The 25,145-nt window shown below is 44.4% G+C and overlaps 1 protein-coding gene across 3 annotated transcripts in view; it reads right to left on the reverse strand.

Moving 5' to 3' along the window:
• Nucleotides 1-23,939, reverse strand: part of PDGFD (platelet derived growth factor D) — a 191,420-nt gene extending 167,481 nt beyond the window's left edge. For all 3 annotated transcript variants that reach the window (XM_074957233.1, XM_074957234.1, XM_074957229.1), the window contains exon 1: nt 23,283-23,939. In XM_074957233.1, the coding sequence (XP_074813334.1) occupies nt 23,283-23,406 (124 nt within the window). In that variant the 5' untranslated portion in view covers nt 23,407-23,939. The remainder of the gene's footprint in view (nt 1-23,282) is intronic.
• Between the last annotated feature and the right edge of the window lie 1,206 nt (nt 23,940-25,145).

Consider the following 25,145-nt stretch of genomic DNA (forward strand, 5'->3'; position numbering starts at 1 on the left):
TTTACTTCTAGAACCACAACTTACACTAGAAAAAGCAATAACCATTGCTACTCAGATTGAGCCAGCTACAGCTGAAGCCAAAATAATGAGCATGGATACAGGAGGCACAGTCCAGGCTGTGACTCCTTTGCAAAAAAGTTCACTACCACTGCAGACACACAATTGCAAAAAGAAAACTAATGAAAAACCACCAAATTCAAAATACAGTAAAAGGAGGTTTTCGCTGTGGATCCCCACAACACCTTGCAAGCTACACAGGATGTCCGGCAAAAGTAGATCAGTGCAATCATTGCAAAAAGATTGGGCATTTTGCTAAAGTATGTCGCAGTACCCAGTTCAATCAACAGGTGCATGCAGTTACAATACCAGATGTTACTGTCCTTAGTGTGGACAAAATCACTTCTGCACATACTCCAGAACAAATAAAGTACACTGTAAATGTTTCCGCCATACGCTCAGGCAAACCACACTATATTCAGCTAATGTTGGACACTGGCTCAACAGTATCTATACTACCTGATTCCATCTATCTGCATTACTTTAAAGATGTGCCTCTTACTGAACCCAAATTTCATTTGGTGTGCTATTTGAAAAACCATATTCCAGTACATGGTTGCCTGCCAGTAACAGTTACTTTTGGTGATTGCTGTGTAATTGCAGAGTTCTACATTGTCCACAAAAGCACTCCTATCCTTGGCAGAGATTTCTTGGCTGCTTTAAATCTCAGGGTAGTTAATGGACAAATTGATCTTCCTCAGCAAAGCATGCTTGTGGTACACACACCAGTTTCAGCTGGGACCCAACACCAAGTTGAGGAGAAACTCGGCTGTGCTTATGGATTTCTGCATAAAAATGTGATGCCTGTACGACAGAAGTTAAGGCGCGCACCATTTTCAGTAAGGGAAGCTGTTTCAGAGGAACTTAGAAAACTTGTTCAAGAGGACATTATTGAAGAGATTAACTCCTCAGAATGGGTTTCACCTATAGTAGTGACACAGAAGAAGGGTGGAGGCTTTCGCCTTTGTGTGGACTTAAGGGAGCCAAATAAAGCTGTTGGGATTGACAGCCATCCTCTTCCTCACATAGAAGAAGTATTTGCAGAACTCCGTGGAGCAAAGATGTTTTCTATTCTTGACTTGCAGAGCGCATACCACCCGGTTATGTTGCATGAAGATAGCAGAGACCTCACAACATTTATTACACACGAGGGACTATACCGTTTTAAACATGTTCCATACGGTCTCACATCTGCCCCAAGTGCCTTTCAAAAAATTATGTCATTGATTCTGAAGAGTCAACATGGAGTTCAGTGCTATCTGGATAATATTATCGTGTTTGGAAATACTTTGGAGGAGCATGACAATAACCTGCAGTCTGTACTAAAGTGCATCAGCACCGCAGGCCTCCAGCTCAATAGGTCCAAATGCAAATTTAGACAAACTGAACTCTCCTTTCTGAGGCATACAATTTCACAGGCTGGACTAAAACCTGATCCTGACCATATCCTGGCAATTTCAAATGCTCCTCCTCCAACAGATTTGCAAACCTTACGTTCCTTCTTGGCTCTTACCTCCTGGTATGCAAAATTCATTCCCAATTATGCTTCTGTCATTGAACCGTTACGGGAATTACTACGGAGAAGTTCAACCTTAGTGTGGACAACGGATGCACAAGCTAGTTTCGAAACGGTGAAAGACTTGATTGTACATAGTCCAGTACTTGCACTATTCAGTCCTGCATTGCCCACAATTGTAACTACCGATGCTTCTGATTATGGACTTGGGGCTGTTCTCACACAACTGCATGAGGACAACACAGAGAGGATTGTTGCACTTGCTTCAAGGACACTAAGTAATGCTGAGACAAAATATTCTACAGTCGAAAAAGAAGCAAGTGCTCATGTCTGGGCTACTGAAAAATGGAGAACTTACCTGTGGGGCCACACGTTCAAGTTGCGTACATACCACAGCCCTTTGACAATGTTGCTCACCACGAAAGGACTGGGAAGAGCAGGATATCGTATTGCTCGATGGTCTGCAAGACTACTCTCTTTCAATTATGAACTGGAATATAAGCCTGCAAACCAAAATGTGGTAGCTGATTGCCTTTCTCGCCTGCCTTTGCCTTCACCAGATGGTCCAGCAGAGGATGAGGATGTAGTGGTTGTGCTTATTACAAGCACTCTCACTGCGGTTACAAGAGAACAATTTCAAGCTGCTTGTTCAGCCTGTCCAATTCAACAAAAACTATGGGAATTTCTGACAAAGATGGCCTAGTAACCCTAAAATCCTTGACCCAGTTTTGCTGCCTTATTTTAGAGTGCAGGATGAACTTTCTTTGCTCGATGGCTGTGTGCTACGAGGTACACACCGGCTCCTTGTGCCAGAAGAATTACAGTCAAAACTCATACACCTGGCACATGATACTCATCAAGAAATTGTCCAAACCAAACAACGACTATGGGATCTGTATTGGTGGCCAGGGATGGACTCTCAAACTGAAGCACTCATAAAATCCTGTGTCACTTGCCAAATGCATGATAAGACAGCAGTGACATGTATCCCTCCATTACAGCCTGTTCCTCTTCCTGAATCTGCATGGGAAAAAGTGGCGACTGACATCATAGGACCCTTTGATACTGCTCCAATTGACTGACATTATGCCATCACTTTAATAGACTATTTCAGTAAATGGCCTGAGGTAGCATTTACATCACAAATCTCTTCTGCTACAGTAATTAAGTTCCTCTCTTCAGTTTTTAGCAGGGAAGGTAACCCCAAAGAACTGGTTTCAGATAATGGTAGTCAATTTAGTTCCCTGGAGTTTGAAACTTTTCTAGCACAGAGGAACATTTTACACAGAAGGTCATCCCTATATTACCCTCAAGCTAATGGGGAAATCGAACGGTTTAAACAGACGTTTGAAAGAGAGTTTGCAAACGGCTAAACTGGAAGGGCGATTGTGAATAACCTTCACTACTGATTTCTTGCAAGCATACCGGGCTACACGACATGCCACAACGCAAAGATCACCCACAGAGTTATTGCATGGGAAACAGATAAATACTAAACTGAACATTGCTGGATTGTTAAAGGCATGACCTGAGGCCCCAACCGAGGATGATGTGAGAAAAACAGTGGAATAGAACCAACAGAAGTCTAAGGCTTTCACAGACAAGTGGTGGGATGCTAAGGAACCAAAGTTTGAGTGTGGTTCCTTCCTTAGAATAAGAAACCTGGAATTTTACGCAAAGGGGACCATAAATTCACAACTCCTCTTAAAATCATAGAGAAGAAGGGACTTTATACCTATCGACTTTCTGATGGGCAGGTATGGAATGCTTCTTATCTTGCACCTGCCTATGCACCAAGAGGAGATTATGCCAACACCCAGTCTGCATCGGATGACTTCACCGTAGTACCAACACAACAAGACATTGCACTGGAACTGGGGCTTGAGAGACGGCCTGTCAGACCCAGACGACTACCTGTCTGGACTAGAGACTATGTTTTGTAGTATCTACAGTGTTTTCAGTGTAATATTTCTGCCAACACAAAGTGTCTTGTTTCCTATTTGTTCCTGTGGTTAGAACAACTTTTATTGTAATTGGGAGAATATTTCTTAAGAGAGGAGGGAATGTGGTGTTTAGGTGTTGCTTGTAATTATTAGAATTGGGAGAACTGGCTGTTGGGAGTCTGAAAGGACAGGAAACAGGAAGCGGGGGGGAGGAGTCTGAGGGAGAGCTACAGAGGATGCAGCAGCAGCTTGAGATGTTTCCACTTTGAAAATAAAGTCCTGTTGAACCTTATTAGTACCTTGCCTGGTTGATACAACAATAGACTAAAAGCTTATCACAGCCGTGAAGCTCTTGTTGTGCATATGATATGTTGTGAAGGGGAGGACTAGCTCCTCTGTGGATGCATCTACACAGCAAAAAAAATCTTGCGGTCACAAGCGTCACAGCCTGGGTCACTGACTTGGACTTGTGGGACTCGCGCCATGGGGCTAAAAATAGCAGTGTAGGCATTCGGGCTTGGACTTGAGCTGGGGCTCCAAGACACTTCCTCCTCACTGGGTTTCAAAGCCTGGAGTCCAGCCTGAGCCTGAATGCCTACACTGCTATTTTAGTCCAGCAGCATGAGCCTGGGTTGACTGGGGCTCAGACACTCACTGCCACAGGTCTCTTTTTGCTGTGTAGACATACTCTCAGGGCTTGTCTGTACTGGCAATTAACAGCGCTGCAACTTTCTCACTCAGGGGTGTGAAAAAACACACCCCTGAGCACAGCAAGTTTCAGTGCTGTAAAGCGCCAGTGTAAACAGTGCCCCAGCACTGGGAGCTACGCCCCTCGTTGAGGTGGTTTTTTTAGCTACCGCTGCGACCACACAAGGCACGTTAAAGCGCTGCCGCTGTTGCCAGTGTAGACTAGCTCTCAGTTAGTGCACAGGCACAGGGAAACCTCACTAGAAAACACTGATATATGGAAAAGACGAACCCCAGATGAAAGGTTAGAAATCCTGGATTTATTGGAAACACCACCAGCAGGTGTTTTCCAACAAGCCAAGTTGGACTGACAAAGCGATCTGTAAGAGCAACACTTCAGCATCAGAGCCTACAGACCAACATGTAATATGAAGGGGCAAGTTCATAGACTCATAGACTTTAAGGTCAGGAGGGACCATCATGATCATTCCAAAGAGGATGGATCTAGACTGTTCTCAGTGGTAGCAGATGACAGAACAAGGAGTAATGGTCTCACGTTGCAGTGGGGGAGGTTTAGGTTGGATATTAGGAAAAACTTTTTCACTAGGAGGGTGGTGAAGCACTGGAATGCGTTACCTAGAGAGGTGGTGGAATCTCCTTCCTCAGAGGTTTTTAAGGTCAGGCTTTGACAAAGCCCTGACTGGGATGATTTAGCTGGGGATTGGTCCTGCTTTGAGCAGGGGGTTGGACTAGATGACCTCCTAAGGTCTCTTCCAACCCTGATATTCTATGATTCTATGATCTAGTCTGACCTCCTGCAGAGCAACTGTATATGTAGACATGCCCCTCAGTCTTAAGTCTTTATTCATAGGCAAGGTGATCCCATGTCTGTTAAAGTGTTCATTTTTTTTAACCTCCTATTGGTTTGTTTGCAGTAGTCTTTGATGGTTTTGGGTGACTGTTGGGATGGGGCATTTGTAAACAACTGAACCTCACATTACCTCGCTGGCTGAACCGGGGGGTGAGGGAGGGAGGGAAGGGGAGAGCAGCAAGTCCCTCCTGTGTGAACAGGCTGCCACCGAATAATATCACTCCCTGGTGACTCCCTTTTAACCTTAAGACCATAAGGACATATCTTCAATAGCACTGTCCCCACTTATGTCAGTGTAATGTCACTCGAGGGGGGCAGTTTATTCACACCCTTGTGTGACATAAGTTATGCCAACATAAGCTGTAGTGTAGACATAGCCTAATTCAGTATAACACAGAGTGGGGAGAGGCACTTTGGATCCATTCACTGAGGAAACATTTTGTTGAACGGGAGAGGTTTTCATGAAAGATTGGATCCTGGTTCCTCTGAAGCCAGCCAGTTCTGCAGCAGACTAGGCTGAACTTTTATTAGCTCAGAATGGTAGCTATTAATAAGTGTAGGGCCTAGTTCACATTTTATTATTTTGTTTTGTATTGTAACCATCAGTTGTCCATCACTCTCTCTTGTTTCCAGTGGAATCTCTATTCTTTCTCAAATAAACCTGCTTTTGTTTCATTGCAAGTGCTGTGTGTTAAACAGAGCAGTGATTTAAGGTAAAACTGGTAACCTGGGGTACACTGCTGCTTTGGGGGAAAGGAACAGGGATTTCTGTGTGTGGGTAGTGTGAAGAGCTAGATATCACAGGGGAATGTTTCAAAGGGACTCAGGGACTGGGGTGACCTACGGTAAACCTGCAAGGCAAAGTCACGGCTGGATAGCGCAGAGGAGAGTGCTTGAGTGGCTAACAGGCTGGTGGTGTTAGGGAGCTAAACAGCCAGTTACCACAAGCAAGACTCCCTCACTATGCAGGCAGGGGGTGACATGGTGACTCATAGACTTGGATACCCCAAGAACCATCACAGAGACCCACCCCATAACAGCTAACTGCTTGGTGGTTAGGGCACCCACTGGCACGGGGGAGAATCACGTTCAAGTCCCTGATCTGCTTGATGCAGCCCTGGGACTTGAACCTGGATCTCCCACATCGCAGGAACCAAGCTATTGGTTATTCTCTCGTTTTAACCAGAAATTACATCCTGCACCTAAGAAATCTTCCCAATGAAAGTTTAACCAAAACTGATATGTTTCTGCAAAAACGAGAGGTTACTTACCTTGTATAGTAACTGGAGTTCTTCAACGTGCTTTGTCCCTATGGGTGCTCTGCTTCAGGATGTACACACACCCAGACACTCTTGATTGGACATTTTCATCAGCAGTATCCATGGGTCCATGCTGGTGTCCTACACATTCTTGTGCTCCGATGTGAGAGTATACAGGTGAGAGAAGACCTGAAACCATTCCTGTTCCTTCTCCACCACAAAGTCCGGAGACAAAGACTCTGGAACAGAGGGGAAGGAGGGGCGGGTGCCATGTAGTGAAGCACCACTGGAGTTCTGCGAGATGTTTTGTATCAGTTACCTTACAAGGTAAGTGACTTCTTCAGGTTATTGTCCCTTTGGATGCTCTACTTCAGGAGACTTCCAAGAAGTACCTCAGTACGAAGGAGGGTGACAAGGAGGAGGATTCAGTACAGACTGTTAAACAGCGTCACCAAAGGCAGCATCATCTCTGTAAGCAGGTACGAGAGTGTAGTGCTGGGAAAAGGTGTACACCATAGACCAGGTAGTGGCCTTGCAAATGTCTGAGATGGGTACGTTTTTAGTAGGGTCATGGAGGTAGACTTAGCCCTAGCAGAATGGGCAATCACTCTGGGAGGGGAACATCTTCCCACCACACCCCAGCTTTGTAACAGATTAAGATGCACCCCAAAACCCATTTACACGATCTCTGGATGGAGATAAAGTTCCTTTTAATTTATTCTGCAATAAAAATGAAAGGTCTAAGGGAAGTCCTAAAGTGTTTCGTTCTGTCAAGGTAAAAGACAAGAGCTCTTCTTACATCTAGTGTATGTAAGCTCACTTCTTTTCCAAGAGTGAGGCTTGGGGTAAAACACTGGTTGATGAATCTCCTGATTAATATGGAGCTCTGAAGAAACTTTAGGTAAAAATTGAGAAGGGGGATGTAATGTCATCTTGTTACAACAGCACACCATGTACGGTGGATCAGCCAAAAGGAACCCCAGCTTCCCTACCCTCCTGGCTGAGGTGATGGCTATGAGTAATAAGGTTTTGAGGGACAGCTGAAAGAAGGAACAACTCTTCAGAGGTTCAAACGGGGCCGGGGGGTGGGGGGGAAGGGGAGAGAGAGCTGTTCCTCAGTGCATTAAGGACTAAGTTGAGGTCTCATGGTGGAGTAGGTTCTTTATCAGGAGTAAGAAAGGTTGAACAGGCCCTTAATAATCCTCATGGTGGTCAGATGAGCAAAGACTGGAAAACCTTCAACAGGGGTTGTAATAGCAGACAGGTGAACAATGACTGAGAACTGAACTCTGAGCTGAGAAACAATCTTGTGGATTTTAAATTCAGTAGATAATTGAGAATATAAGATGGGAAAGACTTGAGCGGAGGTACTGTATCAAACTTGAAAACCTTTCCACTTCTGTAACTAGATTTTCCTAGTTAGGCAGTACTGTGTGTACCTCTGGAGAGCAGTCCTGTTTGATGCCAGAAAGCCACCTATTAGCCAAACCCTGAGGTGATGTGCTGAGAGGCTGGAGTGGAAATCTGGAGGGGTATGTCTTACTTGGAGTCATCTGGAGCTAGATCTCTTTGTGATACCATCCAGCATGTACTGCTGAAGATTCTGGATGGTGTCACAAAGAGATCTAGCTCCAAGTAAGACATACCCCTTCAGAATATCTCCTCATTCAGCTCTCACTTGTAGCTGAGGCAGAAATGCGGACTGAGGGAGTCCACTACTGTGTTCTCCAGTCCTGGTAGATAAACAGCTGAGATCAGTATGCAGTGAGATATGCATCCGTTCCAAAGTCTTATGGATTCTTCATATACGGACTAGGATCTTACTCTGCCTTGTCAACTGAGATAATATATTGCTGTTCTGTTGTCCAGCATTATTCTGATTGGTTGGCCCCTGCTATGGAGTAGAAAGCGATGGAAAGTGTGATGGAAAGCTCTGAGCTCTAATATGTTGATTGTAAAGGTTCCCTCCTGCAGGATCCATTTGCCCCAATCTATGAAGTCCTAAAGTGTGTACCCCAAGCTAGCTGGGAGGCATCTGTGGTGAAGATCTCTGTGGAGGGAGGCTCTGAGAACGGAACTCCCAGACACATCTTTTCAGGATCTTTCCACCAATTGAGGGAGCTAAAGACCCTCTGAAGTGTGGACACCCACTTGGATAGACTGTGTTTATTGTGGTGGGAGGGGGAATGTGTAAACAGTTCTCAGCCAGGCTTGAAGACACCAGGAGTGTAGTCTTCCTAAGGGTGTGTTACAAATGTATAGGCTGTCATATGGCTCAGAAGTGGCAGGCAAGCCTTCCATGTGGTTTGAGGGTTCATTTTTACTGTAGAAATGAAGCTAGCCATCATGGCAAATTTGTCTGTGGGAAAGTATACTTGGGTGCTAATGGACTCCAGAGTAGCCCCGATGAAGTCTATTTGTTGTGTGGATATGAATGTAGACTTTTCCACATTAAGGCAGAGGGCCAAGAAGCGGAGCAGCCATAGGGCCTTGCTGCACCTTGAGAAATGAGCATCACTTCAAGGAGCCAATTGTCCAGTTAGTGAAAATTCTGGTGACCAAAATTCAAGAAGGAAGTTGATAAACTGGAGAGGGTTCAGAGAAGAATCACAAGAATGATTAAAGGATTAGAAAACATGTCTTACAGTGATAGGCTCAAAGAGCTCAGTCTATTTAGCTTAACAAACAGAAGCTTAATGGGTGGCTTGATTACAGTCTGTAAGTATCTCCATGGGGAACAAATATTTAATAATGTGTTCCTCCATTTAACAGAGAAAGGTCTAACAGGATCCAACAGCTGGAAGCTGAAGCGAAACAAATTCAGATTGGAAATAAGGCATAAAGTTTTCAGAGTGAGGATAATTAACCATTGGAACAATTTACCAAGGGTTGTGGTGGATTCTTGATTGCTGATCATTTTTAAATCAGCACTGGATGTTTTTCTAATAGATATAGGAATTATTCTGGGGAAGTTTTATGGTCTGTGTTATACAGAAGGTCTGACTAGATCAGTGGTTCCCAAACTTGTTCCACCGCTTGTGCAGGGAAACCCCTGGCGGGTTGGGCTGGTTTGTTTACCTGCATGTCCGCAGGTTCGGCCAATTGCGGCTCCCAGTGGCCGCGGTTCGCTGCTCCAGGCCAGTGGGAGCTGCTGGAAGAGGCGGCCAGTATGTCCCTCAGCCTGCGCTGCTTCCAGCAGCTCCCATTGGCCTGGAGCAGCGAACCGCGGCCACTGGGAGCCGCGATCGGCTGAACCTGCGGACGCGGCAGGTAAACAACCTGGCCCGGCCCGCCAGGGGCTTTCCCTGCACAAGCGGTGGAACAAGTTTGGGAACCACTGGACTAGAGGATCACGGTGGTCCCTTCTGGCCTTGGAATCTATGAATTTCTCTTTTTAACAAATGATCACAATTTGTGTTCATGATATGCTTTATAAAACTAATTTATAAATCAAAACCTACATTCTAGGACTAAACAATCAGACAGTTACCCTGTAAAGAGCCACTAACAAATTAAAATTACCAGTTATCTCTGAATTGTTACAAGAAAAAACTAAAATGACCATAACTGAAACAAATTAAATATAAATTTATCTAATTATGTCAGTTTCTTTACTTCATGCATCTAACAGCATTTTGTGTATAGTCTGTTTCATTGGTTACTGAAAGTATTTTTAACTTAGTTTTTGAAACAAACTAGATTTCATTCTGATACCGTCCCTTTGGCAATATCTAATAATCTTTACAGACATTTTAATTAAAATGCTTCTGTGGCTAAAATGTCTTCCAGATTTTTGTGGTTACAATCAGAATTTTGCCTGTAAGAAAAATAATTGGCTGCAAGTTATCAAAAGAAATCCCTTTGTCTTCAATAAAGTGAATACAGAGATTGGAAAGGTACTAGACTGAGAATGCTGGAAATAGAAGACTTCGATCCTCAATGTATTTACCTCTTTAGGGTTAGAGTGGTCTTCATAAGTCAATAATTACTGGCTGTTACAAAAAATAGTGCTTAAGTATAAGAAAGAAAAACTTTGGTATCCCCTACACCATTGTATAGTTAACTGTTGCTGAATGTTAACTCTAACAGTACCCGCTATGCATATGGATGGACGGGTGTGCATATCAGAAACAACAAGGGTAGTGGAAGCTCCCTTATAAAAACCCAGCTAATGCCTCTATATAGATTTGAATGGATCACTTCCTAGCAGTTCTTTCATCATCCCCAGTCAATCCTTGTCCAAACCCGATGAGATTATTCACTTCATATGGGCTAATGAACACCGGATGCTAGCACTCTTCAGCCACAATCAACTATAGAGTTGCCTAGATTCTGATATTCAGAGTCAGGCACCTGACTTTCCATTTTAATTGGGACCAACAGGATTTTTAAAGTGACATAAAAACCATCAAAGTAATAAAGGGGATAATATTGCAGCGTTCATGATAGTTTGTCCCTGAAAATAGCAATACTGAGCCCAGACTTTGTTTTAGGTCATAAACATATGCAGCCCAGTTAAAAAATGATATTCATCAGGAACAAACAAAGGAAATGGGTTAACTTCCACCCCAGTAAAATGTAAGAAAAATAGAAGCAGTTGCTGTTGGGCTGTGGTAGCACAGTCACTGCCATAAGAAGAAAACTGGATAGTTAGTTGCTTGGTACTATTGTTCTGGTCTGGCCAACCTGCCCAGTGGCACCTTTTTGAAAATAAAATGCTAGAAAGTTACATTTTCCAAACAATAATTTATACTTGAATTTTAAACTACTCCACTGCAAAAGCACAGTAAATATGTACGATACATTTCTGTCTCTCTCAGTTCATGAGAAATAAGGCAACACTTTTTACACAGCCAATATTCTGATCATCAGCTTTTTAAGTAACCTGAAAGGTAATTTACCTGACAAGACCTGCATTCAGAGTTCTATATTTCTCCGGTGAGAGTTGTTGACATTTCAAAAATGAAATGTCGGAGCTGCGTTTGTTTCACTAAGGCTTGTGGGGAAAATATTGACCTGAGATCCTAGTAGGTAGGTGAAAGGAGACGCAATTCAAGTTCTTACAAAATCTCTTTAAGTATTTATTTAAAAGCCTATAAATCTAATCCAGTCTATATAAGGCAATGTGATGTGTTCCTTGCTGCCTTCTTGAATTTCTTTATGCTACAGGATACAACCAGACTCCAGACACATGCAAAGGAACAGGCACCAGGATGGAAGCTTTTGCTGGTTTCTTTGGCCATTTTAATTCCACCCACCAACCAAAAAGAAATCAACTTTCAGACAGGCATCTAGAAACCAAGGGATTCATTTACTGTGCAAAACTGTGTCAGGATATATGCTGAGATATGGCTCTTTTTCATACTTTACCCCTTGCAATACAGCTCCCCCACCACCAGCAACCCTTGTGCTCCTCTGAGTTGAGACCAGAGGGGTTACTGTAGCTTTCGGGGAGAGCGGACTGCCACTCTACACATCACTTATTCCTATTAGGGAGGGTGACTTGATGGACATGAGGAGGGAAAGGATACTCTCTGTCATCTTCATCCTCCAGAGTGCCTTTGGAGCAGTTATTTGCCCTAATGGCCTTGGTTTTTCTCCTGTCTTACAGGTACAGTTATCAGCTGGGAATGCAGCTGAAGTACTGAATCCTTATTGAGGTTACAGGGACAAATCATTCCAATGTGTAGAAAGAATAGTAAACATGGCAGGTGACCAGCTTGGCTTAACAGTGAAATCCTTGCTGATCTTAAACACAAAAAAGAAGCTTACAAGAAGTGGAAGATTGGACAAATTAACAGGGAAGGGTATAAAAATATTGTTAGGGCATGCAGGAGTGAAATCAGGAAGGCCAAATCACACCTGGAGTTGCAGCTAGCAAGAGATGTTAAGAGTAACAAGAAGGGTTTCTTCAGGTATGTTAGCAACAAGAAGAAAGTCAAGGAACGTGTGGGCCCCTCACTGAATGAGGGAGGCAACCTAGTGACAGAGGATGTGGAAAAAGCTAATGTACTCAATGCTTTTTTTGCCTCTGTCTTCACGAACAAGGGCAGCTCCCAGACTGCTGCTCTGAGCAGCACAGCTTGGGGAGGAGGTGACCAGCCCTCTGTGGAGAAAGAAGTGGTTCGGGACTATTTAGAAAAGCTGGACGAGCACAAGTCCATGGGGCCGGATGCAGTGTATCTGAGAGTGCTAAAGGAGTTGGCGGATGTGATTGCAGAGCCATTGGCCATTATCTTTGAAGACTAATGGTGATCAGGGGAAGTCCCGGACGACTGGAAAAAGGCTAATGTAGTGCCCATCTTTAAAAAAGGGAAGGAGGATGATCCTGGGAACTACAGGCCAGTCAGCCTCACCTCAGTCCCTGGAAAAATCATGGAGCAGGCCCTCAAGGAATCCATTCTGAAGCACTTAGAGGAGAGGAAATTGATCAGGAACAGTCAGCATGGATTCACCAAGGGCAAGTCATGCCTGACTAATCTAATTGCCTTCTATGACGAGATAACTGGCTCTGTGGATGAGGGGAAAGCAGTGGACATGTTGTTCCTTGACTTTTGCAAAGCTTTTGACACAGTCTCCCATAGTATTCTTGCCAGCAAGTTAAAGAAGTATGGGCTGGATGAATGGACTATAAGGTGGATAGAAAGCTGGCTAGATTGTCGGGCTCAATGGATAGTGATCTATGGCTCCATGTCTAGTTGGCAGCCGGTATCAAATGGAGTGCCCCAAGGGTCGGTCCTGGGGCCAGTTTTGTTCAATATCTTCACTAATGATCTGGAGGATGGTGTGGATTGCACCCTCAGCAAGTTTGCAGATGACACTAAACTGGGAGGAGAGGTAGATTCGCTGGAGGGTAGGGATAGGATACAAAGGGACCTAGACAAATTAGAGGATTGGGCCAAAAGAAATCTGATGAGGTTCAACAAGGACATGTGCAGAGTAAAAAAAAAAAAAAAAAAGTGATTTTATTAAATACAGAAAGTAGGATTTAAGTGGTTCCAAATAGTAACAGACAGAACAAAGTGAATTACCAAGCAAAATAAAATAAAACATGCAAGTCTATGTCTAGTACGGTAATAAAACTGAATACAGATAAAAACCTCACCAGTTCCAGTAAACTTTCTTTTACAGACTAATCTCCTTCTAGTCTGGGTCCAGCAATCACTCACACCCCTTGTAGTTACTGTCCTTTGTTCCAGTTTCTTTCAGGTATCTTTGGGGGTGGAGAGGTTCTCTCTTTAGCCAGCTGAAGACAAAACGGAGGGGTCTCCCATGTTCTTAAATATACTCTCTCTTGTGGGTAGAGACCCCCTCCTCTCTCCTATGCAAAGTCCAGCTACAAAATGGAGTTTTGGAGTCACCGGGGCAAGTCACATGTCCATGCATGACTGAGTTCCTTGCCAACCAAGCCACTTTCCTGGGAAAGCCCAGATGTGGATTGGCATCTCCAAGTTCATTGTTGGCTTAAGGGCTTCTTGATTGGGCACTTACTGAGAACAGTCTTTTCTCAGGAAGCTTAACAACTGCTTCACTAAAACCTACTCAGAATCAAACAAGTATGCAGCCAATATTCATAACTTCGAATACAAAAATGATAGGTGCATACAAATAGGATTAATAGATTCAGTAGATCATAACCTTTACAGAGATATGTTACATGGCATATGTAGCATAAAACACATTCTAGTTATGTCATAGATACTTTCATAAGTATATTTCCATAAAGCCTTATGGGGGGCACCGTCACAGTCCCTTCCTTGGAAAATCTGTCACAACGTGGGGGAATAAAGCTCTTATTTACACTCTGATGGCTAGATTTTAAGTAGGGGGATCTTTGTGTGATGCAGTTTAACCGATCTACTTTAACTTGTTTCTATGCTAAAATGTTAGGTTGGGGTTTTTTTTAAACACATAAGGTGTGAGATTCCTGGCTTTGCAGAGGGCCAGCACAGAGCCAGTGCACCTCTTAAGTCCCACTTAAGATTTAAATGGTATATAGGCCTCATGTGGGACCTTTGCTGAGGGTCTCACCTACAGCACAATGTACTCTACAGAAAAGTATGGAGATACAGTGCATCCACGGAAGAATTTAAAATCGAAGTATTAGGAATTTCATTTGTTATGAATGGGAATTTTCTTGTACTCTGGTTTGCTGCAGTTATGTATAATGCATTTTTGTATAGCTAATTCCACCACAAATATGAAAATTCAACAGCATGATAAATACTCTACTGCACCTTTTGTACATATATTATTAGTGAAATGAAAATCCAATCCCTGAAGATACTTTTTACTATATAAGTAATATGTATTTTTGCAGTTTTGTTCCTTTTAGGTAAGGTTTATGTTTGGCCTGGTAAAAATGAGCCAGCAGTGCAATGTCCTGAATCTGTGTATTATTTCACTGCAAGATTACTTGTCTTGGACTCCCTCTTTTACTGTAAATTCCTTCTTGTTTTAAACAAATATTAGTTTTTTCACCAAATAATGTTTTAAACATCAAAGTGCAGTCTCCATTTTTGCCACTTGCAACCTGGAAAGTTGTCAAGCAACTTCTTTAAAAATAAATTTTACTTTCAACTCAAATACCTTAAGTTCCAGTGCCAATAAGAGCATATAACCATTCAAACAGGATGACAACTGCTTTGAATAGTTCAAAACAAATATTTATCATACGATTCACTTTTCCACTGGAGCTTTCAACAATGTTATTCCAAGTTTTTGCTGCTCTCTGAAAAAACAGAACTGCAGTTTTGTTCTAACTTCAATACTATTTTTTGTAAACCACCATAACACTTATTCTTACCCTTCCCACTTCCCTCCCGCCTCATTTACATGCTATAGAATATAAAAATGCAGGTACTGATCCTGCAAACATTCATACACAGGCTTAACTTCAAGAATGCAATTAGTTTCAGTGGACCTGATCCTCTGCTGGTGTATGTTTTCATAGATTCATTGTCACAGATCCATAGTATATCTGGCTCACTGGGTTCTAATATGCTGAAAGATAAGTACATGAATGCCTTTGCAAGATCAGGGTCTTAATAATTCCCTGTGATTTTCCCATTTATGTCTCTTCACAGGTCACTTACAGAACATTCTCGAAGGGCAGGATTTGGGCCAAAAAAGCCATCATTTTAGAATTTAAAAACAATGAAGTTCAATTTCTATTAACTAAAAAAAAAAACAATGAGCAGGTTTTCAAAGTCAGTTTTTAAGGTTATTACCAATAATATAATTCAATATGTTTCAACAGTTAGAAGTACTGTAATTCAGACACCATTTGGAAAGTCTCCAGTGGAAATATCTTCCCACTATGTGCTATAAATCTATTTGAGAAAACACATTTGCAGGCTCTTTGAAGAACTCCATCATATTGATTGCTGCTGAGTCAGAGTTATGATTTCCCTGTAACTTCCCTTGTTCGTTAGCCCAAACAGTTAATTATGTAGGTAGAGACACCAGCAACTGACAGACAAGTTATACTTGAATTTAATGTTTTATTATTATTACAGGTAATGGCTAAGATTCTTAAAATTGATAAAAGGAGTGCTTGTGGCACCTTAGAGACTAACAAATTTATTTGAGCATACTCTTTCGTGAGCTACATCCGATGAAGTGAGCTGTAGCTCACGAAAGCTTATGCTCAAATAAATTTGTTAGTCTCTAAGGTGCCACAAGTACTCCTTTTCTTTTTGTGGATACAGACTAACACGGCTGCTACTCTGAAACCTTAAAATTGATAGAGATTATTAGACAAATATTTTTTTCTAAAAGCCACAAGATTGCTCAGTGGATCTCAGGGATAAGTGAAGAAAGTACTTGAAACTACTTTTAGCTCTTTTTTCCCTTTTTCTTCTTTTTAACAACTTAGATTTCATATTACCAGGGTCCTTTAAAAAGTAGTCATGACATGATGCATACAGTGTACATTACACCTAAACTTTCATTACATAAATACTCAATGAAATGTACTAGATTGAGTTTTCTCTCAACTACACTAAACATTCCAGTTTACGCCAGCATGTATGACAGCAGAATCTGATGCCATGCCCCAAGCCTATTATCTTATTGAAACGGTTGAACAATAGGTTGCTCTGTTCCATTCTGTTTTGTCTGTATCTTCTTTAAACTTTGGTATTTAATATCTGATACACATATTGACATTGAGAGGACCTTTAAAAATGTTTTCTCATAACAGATAATTAGATACACTTAAATTTCTGTTACATGCTGTGATGGGGTGTTCACCCCACACAATGCAGAGGAGGTTAAATTAGGTCAATTAACTTGAAATGCCACACCTGGAGGAGAGCCAGGGCTCAATAAAGCCTAACGGAAGAGAGAGCTCAGCCGGGAAGGAGCAGGTGGGATCTATATAAAGGTATGAAGCTGAGACAATATGGGTACAGCAGGGAAGCAATCTCTCCCTGGAAGAAAAGAGGTGTGTTTGAGGTTACGGTGTCTGGTGAGAAGCCCAGGAAAGGGAGCAGTTAGACTTACTCCCTAGGAGGAAGGACTTTGGGCTGGTAAACAAAGAGGAGGGGGCCAGAAGATAGAGAAGGGAAGTAGGAAAGAGTTCAGGAGGGTGACCACCTTTTGAAAAGGCAAAAGTGGGACAAATGCAGGAGCCCCACCTCCCTCTGTGGCCCTGTCCCTGCCCCTCCTCTTCCCTGAGTCCCCACTGTGATGTTCTGTACCTCAAGGGAACACCCTGCACCCCCATGTTCATCCTTATAATATGATTGTGTGGTATCCAGTGCAAAGTTAGTCATGTCCGGTGTCTTCAGAAGGCTCATGATGCACTGAGCATTGTTGTTATAGGTTGTAATCTCATGTATATAGTTATGATGCTGAAAATGTGTCCTCATGGCTTAAAACAAGCCCAGGCAAAAACTCTCCAAGAGTAGAGGGGCAGTTCACACCTCATTGGGGCATGTATGGGACAAACCCAGCCCAGCCTCACAGGAATAAAGGACACTGGCATAGGCAGCAACAAAGGCTCTGTTGGACTCGAGTAAGTAACCCCCTTTCCTTTGGTCAGTTTGGGATTATGATGAGGTAATGGTCACCTGATCCTGAAAGGGGTGAGGAGCAAAGCCAAGAGAGAAGAAATAACATGGTAAAAGGGAGAGAAGTTTGCCATGCTCTTCCTCTCTCTCCCACCTCCATCTACACAGACAATAACACCAAGTGACTGAAGCGCTGATCAAAGGGGAGAGCCTGGCTGAAGGGCAACTAGCCAGCCTGTGGTGAGAAGCATCTAAGTTTGTAAGGGAACTGAGCAGCTTAGAATGTGTTTGCTTTTATTTCATTTGACCAAATCTGACTTATTGCGCTTTGACTTCGATTTTAAGTGACTATATCTTTTATAGTTACATTTTTGTTTATTCTACCTGAAACATTTGAACAAATGCATTTGGTTTGAAGCATGTCAGAGATTTCCCTTGGGATAACAAGCCTGGTGCATATCAATTTCTTTGTTAAACTGACAAACTCTGGACACTGCAAGCTTATATGTTATGCCCGCTGGATGCTTCAAGACTGAGATTGTTAAGGTTGTGCCACTGTTCCCTAAGCTGTGCACGTGTAAGCGAGCACACAGATCCTAAACCCCTTGCACATGGCAAAACACTGCGTGCACAAAAATTTGCACAGAAGCACAACAATTTGCACAGAAGAAATTTTTTGTGCACTTGGCCTGTCAAAAATTAGAGGGAACATTGGTTGTGTCTGGAACCGGAGATATTGGCTAGTGTCAGTTGATTGCACAATTCTAGCAGCTTACATGCCAGAAGCTCTGCATGAACAGCCCAGGAGTGGGGGCTCTCACAGCAGAGCAGGGTAAAGCTGGCTCCCAGAGTAGAGGATTGGAGTGACCTAACAGATCACCAGTCCAGATAACACCAGGGGAATGTCTCACACGCACCCCTTGAGCCTTTTCTTCTCCCTGAGGCCCTGCCCCCTAGCCAGACCAGTTGCTGGATCTGGGCCATGGTAAGAGAAACCAAGGGAACCCTCGGGCTGCTATGGGGAGCCCCAGACCCTCCACCTGCTCTGGGTGGGGTGCTGGGTGCCCAAGAGCAGCCCCCAGCCAGTGTCTATCCCCTTCCTCCCCCCAGGACAGGTGGAGGGTTTGGGGCTCCCCACAGTGGCCTGGGCTCCCTGGGCCGCTCTTACCTTGGCCTGACTCAGGCTTCTGGCCTGGCTAGGGAGTGGGACCTCAGGAGAAGAGGAGGAAGGGCAGGAACTCATGGTGAGGGGGAGCTAAGGCCCAGCTCAGCCCGTCCCACCCAGAAGAGGCTGGCGCCACCCCTGAACCTCGGACAGGCATGGAGCAGTGCTGCAAGGAAGCCAGGACAAATGCTGTCCTGGAGTCATTCAACTCGGCACCAGGACTTGAACTCTGCATTTTTGAGACCGTCTTTCCCCCCCACACACATACATTCAGGATGGTTGGTCACCCTAAGTTAGGGTGACTAGATGTCCCGATTTTATAGGTACAGTCCTGATATTTGGGGCTTTGTCTTATATAGGCACCTATTACTCCCCCCACCCCCTGTCCTGATTTTTCATAGTTGCTGTCTGGTCACCCTACCCTAAGTCCAGAGAAATAGCAACAATCTGGGAGTAAGCAACCTGTAGTTGTGAGACATATACATTACAAAGTAATAAATAGGTACTAAGTATTATTATTTAGCACATTTAATCTTTAAATCCCTTTACAAAAAGCACACTATAGCTGTGCTAGGTGGGTGGTAATATCTGTACACTACAGATGGGGAAACTGAAACAGAGAAGATAAAGGTCCAGTCCTGAAAGCCCACCTTGTGTCAATTTCTATCTTCAATGGATTGTCTATGAAGAGTCTAACAACATGTTAAATAAATATCACCAGGTGCACAATAACTAGTGTAGGCAACCCCAAACTACTGTAATTTAAAAATAAATAAATAAAAATGATTTTTGCTAAACTGGGCCGCTGAGTCATCAACACCTGTCCTTTCAAGAGGACAAAGGAGTCACAAGGATGTGGCCTTTAAATAGGTCTTTTATATTCTTAACATCCTTAGCAGGAAGCACTGTCTGGTTTGGATTGATAGTTATTCAATTCCCAAAAATGTTAAGTGCTGCCCTTCATCTATTTGTTTTTGTCGAAATCCACCTCAGACTTAGCTAAGAGTAATTTACACATAAGCTGACTTCTTTCAGGCTAAAAGAAGACACTCTGGAATCTTGCACTGGACCAAAGCAAACCTCTTTGGTAAAAAGATACATTGAGTCTCCATACTAGGCACATTCAATATTGCTAGTTCATTCTGCTTGAGGTCACTGACAACTGTAATCCAAAGGATGTAGGGGGTTTTTGTTTAAACAAAAAAATAAAAGCACAGATTGTCAGTGGTCTAGCAACCTCCAATCTGGATTTTTTTCAAACATCAAAAGACCTAGATTCCTGTCTAGACATCTCTAATTCTACAACATCAAAATGGTCTACCCTGGGCATTATATTGCCTTAGGTTTTGTCTCTGTGGTGTACTTTGAAAAGCAGCATTGCAACATTTTTAAACACCAATGTAACCATGTGCTTCATAGTTATCACTCATGAAATTATTTGCAGAGAAAAATAAATACGGCCCACCTTCAGTTCAGCTGTGCAAACCACAGATCTATAATGCTATTGCATAGCACCACTTCAGACCAAACCAAGTTAAAAAAATAAAACAGCACACAAAAGTATTTGTAGCGACTTACAGACAGCCACTATGCTTGTCAGCTAATTGCATCCATTTGCAATGTAACTCATGTCCTTTGGCTTCATAAACAGGAGCTTAGTTAACAAGCTCAAGCAATAATTCTGTTGATAAACATTTGAGTACAATCTGGCCTATTAGTCACTGGCCTGCTTGTTGAGGCGGGGGGGGGGGAGGAAGGGGCGCACACAGCTGCCCTACCCTAGCAGCAGCACCAGGATCCATTGTGCCTTGTGGAAGAACAGCACGTCCTGGAGCTTTTCAGACTATAGCGGCACATAGTTGCAGTTACACCCTGTAAAAGACACAGTGTGAACTCCCCCTCTATGGACAACTCTACTGGCCATTCCCTTCTTACCACTGCTCAGTTAGGTAACCCCTGCAGGAGTACCAAGTAGGAGCAGTCTGCAATTGTGTCTGGCTTTTGTGTGGGTGCACAAGGGAGAGAGATTCCTTGTGCTCTCCCACCCCTCCGCACCTGTGCAGGGCTGGCCAGTAGGCTACAATCGTAAACATGCAACTTCATATACACTTAGTGCTTTCAAAAAAGAGCCCACTCACACTGAAGTCAATTAACAGACTCATTGACTTCAATGGGAGTCAGCCTTACAGGTACCAAGATTAATCTTCAAGTCAAGTCATCCAAGTTGACTGGAAAGCAATTTCCTAATCTTTTCACACACACTATTTCTTTCCCTCGGAAATTCCCAAGATGAGAAACAGTGGCAGTGCCAACCTATACAGGGTTTTTTCACTTGGGGAAAAAAGTGAAAAATCACTTCATTCTCAAGCTGATCATAAGCTTGGGAGAAAACGAGCTGCATACCATCAGTCACTAAACTCCACCTATTGTCCATGTGAAAAGAGGATTATTTTAAGAGGTTTTAGGTAAATTATTTCAGGGAGTTCCCCTGAAGATGCTGTTTGGGGTGTGAGTTGAATAAGTAAGCTGCCTTGTTAGCACAGTTCAGCAATAGTTGGCCATTCTATACTTTTTAAGATGAGAAATGAGCAGACAAAAAGAATATGAAGCTTAATAAAAAGATCAACAGTTTCAGTGAAATCATTGGGTGTCTGTCTTTATTATAAACACACTATTTTTAATAAAAGGACACATGAATGAGTGCATTAGATTTCAGGGATAGAAATAGTTTCAGTTATATGCTTTTTTCCTCCTCTGGGACCCATTTTCCTAGCTCTACAGAAGAGGCCTAAACTTTTCTCCAGGGCTTCTTGTGGTGACCATCTGATGGATACAAAAGATTACCAGGTTTATGGTCCCAAAGTCAAAACTAAATATTTCCCCAAATTGAGTAAAACTTCACTTCACTTCAAGACACAACGAAAAATAAAAACACATAAAAAAGCATGATCTTGGACATATTAGAAAATGAATATTAAAGATCGGCCTATAAAGAATTCAGCCAACTGAAAGAGATTGTCATCTTAACTTCTTTCTTAAAAAAAAAAAAAAAAAAAAAAATGAACAGAACTGTCTGCCTGCATTCTTGGATTTCTATCAGCAAGAAGCTAGAATGGAATGTTTAAAAGCAGGACTTCATACTCAAAACTACATGAGAGGCAACAGTCCAAAAGACTGTGGCATCCCAGTCAGGAAACTAACTACTTTTCCCAAACCAGGAGATTTTGCGATTATTATCTTTTTATTACGAACCAGCAGGGTTCACTAAATTCCCTTCAGTGGCACACTCCTACGAACATTCATCACTTGATGACTCTAGAGTCACATGAGCACCTTCAGAAGGGGCAGCTGCTTTTCTTGATAGATGCACATTATTACCTTCAACCAGATCACTGGAAGAAGGGGCAGCTAGTTGGGGATCAAGTGTCTCACTATGATACTGTGGACACATAGGGCAGGGCACATCTTCCAAGGGTTGTAACTACAGACTTCTGGAAAAAGCTGCTGCCACCATTCTCTGTTTGCACAAGTGGCCTCTAGAAAAAGAATGGGTAACAAGTGCCTGGGGCTGGAGGCACTTTAAAAAAGCAGCTAATTTGAAGGAATCCATTACGGAGGGCGAAGGGGGGACTGCATAAGAAAAGTCCCACAATGGGACACTTGATACAGCCCTGCCTTTTCCCAAAACCTTTTAGAGATGCTACTGCCTTAAGGGCTTCCAGCAGCAAATAGCAGCTGTGGAGAGGTGTGCCACAGCTGTTTGCAGCTGGAAACCCCTGAAGCGGCAATAACAGCACTAGTTGTATTCACATTTGGGGTTTGGGTTTCATTTGCTGCTTGTTGCATTCTCCCTCCCTTATCTTCCTTGTCCCCCTCTGAAAGGAAAAAGCCACAGACATACACAACTTGGGTGTGGGAATCTTACAGGAGAGTCTATTAAAGAGGAGCCACTAGTTCAGCTGCATGGTTGAAAAATCAACAAAACCATCCAACAAGAAAATCTTAAAATCAAACTATTCAAGTCTTCTCATCTAAGTGTTTATAAAAATCAGACCACCCCAAGGCAGGGGTTTTGAAGAAGAGCCAGTCAGCTTTAGGTAGCTTACGGTCATTGATTCAGCTAATGCCATTGACACAAAAAGAAGCAAAAACTCAGACTAGAATTATTGTTTGTCTTCAGCAGCACCCAATATAGGCTGGGTACTCTACACAGCAAAGAATGCAAGGTCCCTACTCCTGAGAGCTTACAATCTAGAGACAAGTCAGAGGGTGGAACATACAAAACTAACAGTGCAGGTCCCCTGAGCCAGTGAGCCCTTGGAATGTCCCCTGAAGTTACCCTGAGAAGTTTGCAGCGGTTCTTTTCTTTCCCTCAGTTGTTCCTGGGCGTCCCGGGACACGAGGAATTACAGGTGATTACAAAATGCTGCAGTGGGAACGCCACACTCAAACAGCATGGGGAGAGGAGGGGGAAGAGCGGATCGGACAACTCTCATCTCTTAGTCCAACACCTCCGCCTGGAGAGATGTTCGTTCTCTCTACCAAGCCAAGCTATGCATAGGGTCAGGCTCAGTAATGTACATTAAGCCCCAGTAAGCTATCCACGCAATGCACTAAGTACAGCGTACAGAGACGAGGGCTCCCAGTAGGTGTACGTCTGAAAGCGAACGGGGCAGGTGATGGAGGGGGTTGGGGGTGGGGGGGATTCGCCGCTGGGTTTGCTTGAGTCCTGTAAATGCTAGTGATAAAAAAACAAGAGAGCCACTTACCATCTCGCTTGAGATTAGAGGATCGCAAGGCTTTTATAGATCCGCTCTGGGCAGAGGTGCCCTGACGGCTGCAAAAGTTTGCACAGACTACAACGTAGAGAAGGAGGCGGACGGACAGTTGCATTGGGATCCGCTGTGAGGGGGACCGTATCTGCCCAAAGAAACCCGGCTGCCTCCTCCAAGGAAGCCCCCCCCCCTCACCTCTTTCCCCCTATGGGGTGGGGTGGGGTTTTGTTTTGGTTTTTTTTTTGGATGCTGAGTCAAAAGCCCCTGAGCTACTCTCCGAGCTGCCCCCAAACTTCCTGCATTGCTGAACTTTCTGCTGGGGATCGCTGCCTTCGGAGCGCGGCAGGTGATAGGGAAAGGGGAAGGACAGGGCGAGCCCACACCCCAGCAGCAGCAGAGGCTGGCGAGGTGCCCCTAACTCGGCAGGCGATCACAAGGTGCCGCTGCTGCAGCGGGGCTCCAAGCAGGCGGGCTGGGCTGAGCCAAGCCCAGAGACACGGACTGTCCCCGGCCTTGGGGCTGCCTGTTCCTGCTGAAGTGGCGGCTCAGCAGCGGCGGCGGCAGCTGGTGCCTGCAGGCTCGGCAGCCCCCCGTGCAGCGCTGCAGGCGCGGGCAGCGCACAGCATGTCTGGAGGGCGCGGGCTCCTGCCGTGTCATTCGGGAGGAAGAACACGGCGGCGGCGGCTCCTCCGGGGGGGGGGGGGGGAGGAGGCGGTGGCTCTGGCCTTGGGGGGCAGGGCAGGGGCGGGAGTGGCACTGACCAGGGAAAGGCAGCGTGGCGGGCCAGGCCGGGGGGGGTGGAGAGGTGGGGCCAGCTGCGGCCGGGGGGCGCCTGAGGGGATCGGGGTGGCGGCTCCAGCCAGCTCGTGCCTGCGGCTCACGGGGCCGTCTGGCGGCCGAGCTGCTCCCGCCCGTCCTCATGGGCACGGGGCAGGATTCGAAGCGTCCCCTGGTGGGCACAGAGACCCCTCCCGCTGTGCCGGGGTGAGGGGTCAGCGCCAGGCGCCCACCCTCTGAGTGCCCATGGCAGCGTGCCTGCGGCGGAGCTGGGCTGGGAAGGTCGATGGCAACCCTTCTGCCAGTGCCCCTGCAGTAACAAGGGCAGGGTCCTTAGTTTAGGGGAGTCTCCTCGCCTTTTTTTTTTTTAATCAAGCCCCCCTACCCAGTAATCTGGCACCCTGGGATTACTTGGCCTAGCAAATCTGTACCCACTTGTAAGCACAGAGGTTTAAAACAAATGAACTTTGGGGGAAGGGAGTGGAGAAAAGGGGAAGACCAGTTTGAACTGGGACAAATATTTACAGTTTAACACCTTCCACCACCGTATACCTCAGGGTGCATAAGTCACAGTCCCAAACATTTGGACCCTGAATGGCTGATGCAGTTTGTTCAGTCTCCCATCCTCCCACTCTCAGTTTGTGGGTCCCCAACTTCCTCACTCACAGCTTGTGGTTCCAGGAGTCCAGGAAAATCAGGGTTCCTGTTTCTAGAATGGAAGTTCTGGGGCTCTACCACCTGTCCTGCTAGCTTGTCAGGATTTCAACAGCTGGGACAGCAAGGCCTCACCAGAGTTGCTAGGCTGACATAGACCATTGCTATGAATTCCTCTGCTCTCATTCTGCTGCTCACCTGCTGGAAGCTATGTCCTGGGGGTGAATCCACCTTCCACTTTGCTTTGCCTGCTAGGGCTGGACCAACTGCTGCAATGCTCTGCCTGCTGCGCAGGTGATTGGAGCTGCTCCTGGTCTCTGACCTTTGTTTGCCACTGGCTAGACAACTGCAATCTCTGGCGAGGTCTGGCCACATAAAGCACTTACAGCTTTTTACTCTGCTTTCTCTGATACAAGACAATCAGTA

Source organism: Natator depressus, chromosome 1 (assembly GCF_965152275.1).
Source record: "Natator depressus isolate rNatDep1 chromosome 1, rNatDep2.hap1, whole genome shotgun sequence".
Taxonomy (NCBI): Eukaryota; Metazoa; Chordata; order Testudines; family Cheloniidae; genus Natator; species Natator depressus.